This window comes from Halyomorpha halys, unplaced genomic scaffold, assembly GCF_000696795.3.
Source record: "Halyomorpha halys isolate HHAL.00 unplaced genomic scaffold, Hhal_1.1 Scaffold637.1, whole genome shotgun sequence".
NCBI lineage: Eukaryota > Metazoa > Arthropoda > Insecta > Hemiptera > Pentatomidae > Halyomorpha > Halyomorpha halys.
In genome coordinates, this window is record NW_027115727.1 from 355,834 (window position 1) to 365,225 (window position 9,392).

Consider the following 9,392-nt stretch of genomic DNA (forward strand, 5'->3'; position numbering starts at 1 on the left):
ATATATATATATATAACGGACTTTCCACAAATTACGGAAGAGATAGAGGACATTACCTTGGACCTAAAACATGGCAAAGCACCAGGATTGGACGAATTTCCATATGTAGCTCTGAAGGTGGCTCTCAGGAAACGGCCGGATCTTTTTATCGATCTCTTCAATTCGTGCATTCGTGAAGGCTCAATTCCGAAACCTTGGAAGAGACAGCGCCTCGCAGTCATTCCAAAAAGTAAGGGAAGACTGGAAGACCCATCAACCTATCTTCCAAATTCCTTATTGGATACCATGGGTAATGCATTCGAGAAAATCCTTTCCCTCAGACTACAAGAGTTCACGGAGCGAGTTAATGGCCTCTCGCGTGCTCAATACGAATTTCGTAAAGAGCGATCCACGATAGATGCTGTTGGATTGGTAGTCGAGATGGCCCCCACAGCAATTGCAGGAGCAAGGTGGAGGAGAGGTGCTAAGTGTTATGCAGCAATCATCACGCTAGACGTTAAGAATGCCTTTAATACTGCAAGATGGACCTGTATAATAGATGCCCTACGGACTATGGCGGAACCAGCCTATCTGATGAGAGTTCTTACAAACTACTTCAAAGATAGAATTCTGTTCTACTTTTCAGACATTGGCCAAAGAAGATATGAGGTGACTGGTGGTGTCCCACAGGGCTCGGTATTTGGGCTTGTTCTGTGGAACGTCATGTACGACGCAATATTCAAATTGACAATCCCGGAGGGAGCCACAGCAGGAAGCAGACTGAGTCTATCACTGTCACGGTTGGTAGGCACGAAATTCGTTCCCAGTCTAGCTTAAAATACCTAGGAGTCATGATCGATGCACGTCTCCGCTTTAATGTTCACGCAGAGTATATTAGCACTAAATCTGCTAAAGTAGCATCCTTTTTGTCACGCATTATGCCAAACGTCGGAGGTCCCAAAGAAAGTAGCCGAAGGCTTCTAGCTACTGTTGTCCCCTCCATTAGTTATATGCAGCCCCGATTTGGAAAGAAGCGGTGGCTACCATATCACACAGGAGACAGATGGTTTCAGTTTATCGCAGAGTTTGTTTAAGGACAGTTAGCGCTTTTCGAACTGTTTCCTACGAAGCGGTGTACGTGATAGCTCGAATGCCACCTGGGGAACTGCTTGTTGAAGAAAGAAGCAAGCACTATGGACGACGCTTGCACTTTTCCAGAGAAGAAGAGCGGAAAATAACCATCGACCAGTGGCAGCAGCGTTGGGAGGCTGCAGATTCCGGGAGGTGGACTCACAGGTTAATACCCGATGTGGGCTAGTGGTATGGTCGCCAGCATGGTTAGGTGGATTTTTACATAAGCCTATTGTTGACCGGACATGGATGCTTTAGAGCCTACCAGTACCGCTTCAAACTGGACAACACCGCAGAATGCCCTGGATGTCAGACTGTCGAGGAAACCGCGGAGCACGTGTTTTTCACTTGCATTCGCTTTGCAGCAGAAAGAAGTGAATTGGAGAGAGTGTGGATGACCAGAGAACGTGATGACCTATATGCTACTATCACACCAGCATTGGAACGCAGTGAAGAGATTCACCACAGTAGCCCTCCAGAGGTTGAGAGAGGAAAAGAGGGCTAGAAGGCGTTAGTAGCATGGAAACGTAAAACCATGCGGAGAAGGCGAGGCGGCACTCAGCCATTTCCCTCCATGAAGTAATGCCTAGCGGCGGTCCCGTGGAGAGAAATGAACAGGTGTAGGGCGGTGGTTTTAGTGGGTAAAAATCCCACACACGGATAGGTACGGGCCTATCCGTGTCTTTTGAAGATTTCCACCGACCTTCGTAAAAAAAAAAAACAAAAAACAAAACAAAACCTCATCACAGAGTTGTCTCCAGCACCGTCGTTTGCTTTCTTTAATGGCTTGTCGGAGGTTCCTTCTAGCTCTCTTGAACTCTTCTTGCAACACAGAAAACTCTGGCAGACGTCTCGCTTGCTGGTCTTCTTGCTTGGTTGCAATCAGTTACAAAAAGTTGCAGATCGTCAATAGTATCCGTCCACCAGTACATTGAGGAATGATGTTTCCCAGGATTTGAACAGGTCATAACTGATCACAAGCCCCAAATATAAAAGAGGTCAATATACGCGCCTTTTCCTCGGCTGACCCTTTTAATTCACACTCATCCTCTAGCATTAAAGTGAATGAAGCGTCATCAAAAGTTTTTATATTCCAGCCATTAGTCCTCCATCGCCAGCTCTTCTTTCTTGTAGCCATATGCAGTGTGATCAATATAACCTGGTGATCACTGTTTGTATAAAATCTACAAACCTCCCAAGTTGCGATCCGATGCATGCGTCCACTCACAAACGTCAAATCGATGATGGATGATCTTCCAGCTCTTGTGAACGTCGGGTTTGTTCCGGTGTTCATAAGGATCATATTATTTAGTTGTGCGAATGCTTCCAGGAGAACTTCACTTCGTCGATTTGTTATTCTACTTCCCTATTCCGTTGGCCATGCGTTGCAATCACCAGCTATGATACTTGGATTATGGCAACTAGCCTCTAAGATGCGATCCAACAAATTCGCAGAATCTTCTATTGTGAAGCTGGGATAGGCATAGCAGCTAAAGATGTACACGTGTTGATCTTCGCCCATACAAAGCCGGAGTGCGATGTAGTATTCACTTCCTGAATAGCTTGGGAATTACAGACCCAAATGACAGCTTTACCACTGGCTTCGGATATCCACGAGTTGCCATCCAGATTTTTATATTGTTCTCAGAGAATAGCGACGTCAATATGCTGTTCCCGTACCGTTAGGTAAAGCAGATCCTGAGCAGCTTCGCAATGGTTCAAATTCAACTGGAATATTCTCATCTACGATGTTGTTGGATTTGCGTCATGGTTTTCAATGATCGACATATACTACTTCCGCTGGGGTGCTCGGCATCTCCATTCCCCTACATAATGCAATGCACACTGAGGTTTCTGGTCACAATCACTAGCTTTGTGACCTGCTTTACCGCAGTTTCGACATAGGGATGTTCTATCCTTTCCGACACAATTCCGAGCTAAGTGTCCATATGTGTGTGTTATTTTTTACTTTTATCTTCGTGTAGTATATAATCCATTGTATTTAATTATTACAGGTAATACAACAATGAAAATTTTGATAACGCTTCCCTTTTTCAGGAGTGGGACATGTACACATTCATAAAATCATTAGTAATAATACATAGCGGAGTATTAGGCCATTGGGAGCAACCTATATGTCACTCACCACAACCAAGCGATAATGAGGAGGAAGTGAGGTTTTTTAGAAATCATCATTTCCCTCCAAGCCAGGATGAAAAAAAGAAGATACATCGAAATATAAAACGAATACCAGACGCCTTGGGAAAAATACGTTTCAAAAGACTAATGCATCTTCGAAGATTATTTAAAGATAAGCAAATGATGACTAGGTCGGAACGAGCTGAGTTATTCTACTTACGGCGACTGCTCAGATTGTACATGCTAACCAAGAGGGAAAAAAGAATGTTACGAAAATTAAAAAAGGTTAGGCGATTCTTTATAAAGAGACGATTTAAGTATTATAAAAGAAAACACACCAACAGGATAGAATGGAGGACAACGCCGATATATAGCATCAAGAAAAACTCCCCGTTTACGCACGATGAGATTGCGGTAATGTGCATTGGAAACGGGAACATACATTATATTGGAAAACTGACTAGAAAAGAAATTTTATTACTAACTGAAACAGCGGAAGAGTATCATAAAAATGGTCTTCTCAACATTGATAAAAATAAAGCTTATATTTTGGGAACAGTTATTCCGCTCATAAAAGGAGTAACCAGACTGAACAAAAGTCTGAAATTAAAGATATTAAATTCGAAAAAGTATGGAAAGACTTTTCGTAATAAATTCGGCTATCTTTTGCATAAATCAAGCAAAGCTGTAGCAAAAGCTACTTTGCTCGATAAAAATGTCGATATCACATGCGAACACTGCAGGTGTTTGGCACATAGAGTTCTCACAAGAGGAGACTATAAATGTGACCCACATACCTTTATCGAGCGTTTATCGGGTCAACTAACAAAACTAGAACAGCTTGCTAGGGCGGCCGTAAGAGTGAATACGCTAAGGCATAGGGTCATCAAAAATTTCACATTCAAAATGTGGGAATGTGAAAATTTTGGAAACAGCTTCTTTCAATACGTCCCTACTCGCGATTTAGCAAAGTTAAGCACCGTTCCCGGTAATCTTTTCTACAACACAAACAACACGCCTTATAACGCATATCGCACTTCACCATTGTCTTTTTACAGACTTGTTCAAGTTGCGATTGCGGCACAGAGATTAAAGGAACAATGTTTTAAAAGATTGATATATTCGCGCGATCTTTTAAAGGTTTTTCAACGTTTACTACAATTTACACGACTAAGAAAATCAATCTTTATAAGAGCGTTGTGTAAAGAGGTGGTATTTAAATGTATTGCTTTCATAAGCAAAAAGAAGAACACCTTTTGTAAACTGACTAAAGTTAATAAAAGCATTCGAGACAAAAGAAAGCTAAGGTTTAGGGCTAAGAGACTTGGACGAACATACACTACGTTAGCTCGAACTGTTAATAACAGACTTCAGGAAAGATTACATATCCATCCAGGGTTTCAACAAGAAATGTTTGCATATAAAGGACAAAACGCCATTAGAAGTAAAAGTTCCAGTAGACAAAGAATAGGAAAAGATAAAACAAATGGAGACTGTCATAATCCATTATGTGATGAAGAAAATATCTCACCTATGATGGTTTATAGGAACAGTATTGACAATCTAAAAAAAACTAATCAAAAAAAGTACCATGATGATTTTCTCTCAATACAAGAAACAATTATACGGCGGTATAGAACATTAATAAGTGAATTAAGGAAAGTACAACAAGTGATGAGGCCTAAGACATTAACCAAACGTAGGAAAAATAGGAAAAGGAAATGTTTTTTAGTGATACGTTCAATGTACAAAAACCTAAAAGTGGGCAAAATAAATAGTCATCGCATAAGAAAATCGATGAATGTTTGGCGAAAGTATGATGCTCATATTCGAAATTTGATGGATGATTTCAATGACCATGTTGAAATGGTATTGAATTCCAAAGTTGTACATTGGCTCCCCGAAGATAAACCTGACCCGAATTTACACCTTTTTGAATTCGAAAAACCTAAAACTCCACTGAAACCAGAAGTGAAGCTTAATGAATGCACATACAATCAAAAATTAAGAGTATTAATTAATAACAAAAACAAAAAGATCCTTGGTGGCTATAGGACTCTAAAACTGGGGACTGACTGGACTGCAAAGTACCATGAAATCATTCAAAGGAAATTCATTAAAGTAGAACATTTTCATCAACAAAAGGATAGTTATGCCATCCAAGCAGGTAAAATGGCTGCTAAGGGTTGTGAAAAAGTAGTCAAGAAATGTCTTTACGCTCTCAGGCTTTTTGGTATCTCGAAAAGAGATTTGGAACTGGCACTCTTAGTTTATGCTAAAATAAGAATTATGGTAAAAATGGAACCATTGCTGAGATATCCTTGCAAAGACAAATTAGTACAGGAAGCTAAGTTTTTAAATTCGAAATTCGAAATATATACCGAAGCTATTGAACAACACCACGAAAAGATATCGAAATTTCAGCCTCAATTCATTTCGTGGAGGAGGCAGGATATCAATTTCATGAATAAGGTTTTAGTAGAACATTGCGATAAGCCAAAAGTTGGAATTGAAAAATACTTTTATGGTCTCGATTTGAAGCAGGCAAAAAATAGGAAATACCTCGATAATAATGAGCTATTTGATCTTCATGACTACAAATATTATGATTATAAATCTGATGATGATTTCTCCCACAAATTAGATTATTCATCAGATTCTAGCAGGGAAAATTTAGTCGAAAGGGAAATCGATTGTTGTTGCACATGTGAAGGAGATGATGAATCTCAGGTCGATAAAAATGCTAAAGATAAAAACAATAACGGAAGAAGGATTTCGCTAGACTTAGATTTAAAGGAATTAATCAGTCCTGACGCCATTGATGATAAGGATAATATCATTTCTATTATACAGAATCGTCACACATCCATCAGAACATCCCAATTTGAGTTGGAAACAAATAATAGTAACGATTTTTCTTCTGGACTCTATGTAAACTCAAATAATTTCCATAGAAATTCTAGGAAATCTGTAATAAAATATATCAACCGATATAAATATTCTAAGCGTTCGCGTTGGATTAAAGTATCGACTGATAATGATTCTTCATCAACTTCTTACGGTACAAAATTTAGGAGAACTTACTTCCAAACTAGGGAAGATATGAAAAGTCGTATTCCACATATTATAGAATCTAATGTGAGAATTCAGCTTCAAAAAAAAGAAAAGAGAGAAGTATATTCCTTAAGAATGAAATATGGTGGTGAAATATGTTGGCGAAAGCCACAGAAGAAATTAGAAAATATATTTGATACATTTATGGATCTCAAATTTTCTAATTTATTATTTAAATGCCACGACTATTCAAAACATTATGTTCCTGAGTATCATCCTATTTACTATCTACGGCATTTACCTGTCATAAAAGAGCGCGACGCTCAATCCCTCATGTTTACCTCAATAGCAAACTTTAGAAAGGAACTTTTTGAAAAACTTGATAAAAAGCAATTTGATCCAAGTAGAAGAGGGACCGAAGATATGGACATTGGTTCTCTTTCCTCGGATTCGGACCAGACCCTCTCAAGTGAGTCAGAAAACAAGAGAACTGTAGAGTCAGATTCCTTTTACGAAAAGTTATTTTTATCAAAGTATAACGATACTTACCAAAAGTTAAAAGGTAACGACTTATTAAAACTAAAGGAAGAAGTGAGAAATGAAATTGAAAACTTTAAACAATTGTTGAGGTATGAAAAAGAATGCTTACAACAAGATCCCAACAGTAATGATATACTCATGGAAATAGCTGAAAAAGTTGAAGAAAATCACCCCACGGAAGAGTCCGTATTAGGGAACGATAGTTTTCGCCGAAAACGTTTTAGACATGAAAAATATGGAAAATTTAAGTTCGACCCTTACGAGTGGTATAAATATTTTGAATGGGTCAAAAGAAAAGCTTGTTACGGCAATAGGCGTGCTATGGATTTCAAGAAGGGAAATCAAAAGTAGTACATTATCGTAATCACAATACCTTTATATTAGAATAAATCCAGTAATCGAATCCAACTTTATCTAATTTCAAACGTTCTTAGATCACTATTTTAAATGCTGTATTCAGTGAAAGATGGTAACCAAATAGCATAAAAATAAACAATAATTACAGAGTGTCATTTTTCCTCCATACATCTAGTATATATACATACTTATACATGTATGTATAGGCCCCTAATCTGTCGGGTATTTAAGAAATTACATTTTAATTACAATTAAAAAGAAATTAGAATGGGGTTTATTTAACTTACTAGGAAGAGGTTAAGAGTGTCTGACATGTTTTTCTTTCATAAAAACGCCCTTTCGGATTCAAATTGGAAGATCGAGTTAACCAGTCCAAAAGTGTAATTCTCATGTGATTCAATTATTTTATGTCAACCCACGTAATGTGTGGGTTTTGCGTCAAAGTGAAGAGCAAATATATTGCTTCCATGGCGTCTATTGTTCCAAGAACGCCTTCCATTTTTTAAGAAATTAAATTGTCAAGTAATTCAAATATGTATTTTGATAAAATAATTTTAGAATATAGTACATAACGACATCCGGTAGGCATACAATGTTCAAAACACAAAAATGTTCCACAAATAAAAAGTATGGCAAGTAATTATTTTATACATCTTATATACCTATAATGGTATTTAAACAGTAAATCTAAGAAACTAACCTCCAAAGTTCAGGACTTAGGAAACAGCATTGTGGGCATCTCCTCTCCACACTCTGCTTGAATTCTTAGAATATTAACAGCTTAGCCTCATTCTTCTTTATACCCTCAAACACTATAGGTGACCTCTTATTATATCAAACAAGTTGATGGAACATATTTGATCACTATATGTTATCGATATGTCACAGAAGTAGCATTAGGTATATAATACTCCGCTTTCTCATGGTGCACCCTTATTTCGGTAGATCCTTACAGCTGTGGATACCTTGCTGTATCTATAATGTGAATAGATGATATCAGGATAGAATGATCTCAATCACTTAAAGAGTTGCTTATCCATGCCACCTCCCTTTTAGAGTACTCTCAAATCGGCAATCTTCCACTCTTACGGAGATAAAACCCATATAAAAGAAGCATAAGCAATATATTTATACTGTATAAAATATTGTTAAACTTTTTTGAAAAATCTATCCTTTCGTATACGGGGCTTACTTTAATTTAGACAGATTACTTTAATAGTTTCAATCAAGTGTTACTGTTGGTGTTGCGCAATTTTCTTATTACTGTTTGAAGCGTTCCGCGACCACAAAAAGGTTAGGAATCACTGGTGCTAGACCGTCTGAGTGCTAAAAACGGAGACTCGCCAGTGGACAAATCCGATGCCTTTACAGGCAGGAATTTAACCCCACCATGAAGCGTCTCATGAAAGCCAACACTTCGCCATGCGATGTTTGAACTAAGATAGGTACTTCACGCCATTTTAAGCCTGTTCCAAACCTTAGCAACTGTTAAATGTTGATCTCTCTTCACTAAGAGCGTGAAAATCGATCGTTAGAATGAGTTGTGTAAACCAGTCAGCCACATTCATTTGTTTTTTCCAAGATCGCTGGAATCCCTCATGGATAGTGAACTCAACAACTCCATGTGAAGCAACATACACTACAGCCTTCTCTACATCTAGCCTTTAAGGCTAAATTGAATTGAATTGTGACTTCACTAAAATAATAAAGTCTAATATCATATGCCCAGTCATTATCGGCCTTGGACACTTTTAAATTAATAATTAACTACGTTTTGAATCAAAATAAAGAATATTTAGGAACTTAAGGGTTTCAAAAACATATATTCTGTGAAAAAACATTACATTTGGCACAGCAAAAATTACCGACATCATAATTACTATTCAAAGTGACGAGAGACATTCTCAAGCGGACATATTTGGGAAATATTTTCAGGGGCAGGAAAAATGCTTAAGTATTTTTTTTTAGTGTAATTCAGATTTTGGAGTGAGTGAGCGAGACAGTCCAGTTTTAGTTTGGGGATAGATTACTGATGTAGACGTGAGTGCTTGATTTTTTGTCGTGATAAACAGCTGGGGTAGTTTTTTTTTTTTAAAGATTGATAGATTTATTTATTGATAGATATTACAATCTGCCACACAGTTGTGGGCAATAGGTAATATTGATGAATGATCTCATACATACTAAAAAAA

General features: G+C 37.8%; 1 protein-coding gene across 1 annotated transcript in view; it reads left to right on the forward strand.

Annotated features, from left to right (window-relative positions):
- LOC106684975 (uncharacterized) overlaps nt 1–7,231 on the forward strand; it is a 58,264-nt gene extending 51,033 nt beyond the window's left edge. Inside the window, exon 11 of the mRNA XM_067052749.1 lies at nt 3,169–7,231. Coding sequence (XP_066908850.1) covers nt 3,169–7,194 — 4,026 coding nt within the window. The 3' untranslated portion in view covers nt 7,195–7,231. The remainder of the gene's footprint in view (nt 1–3,168) is intronic.
- The last annotated feature ends 2,161 nt before the right edge of the window (nt 7,232–9,392 follow it).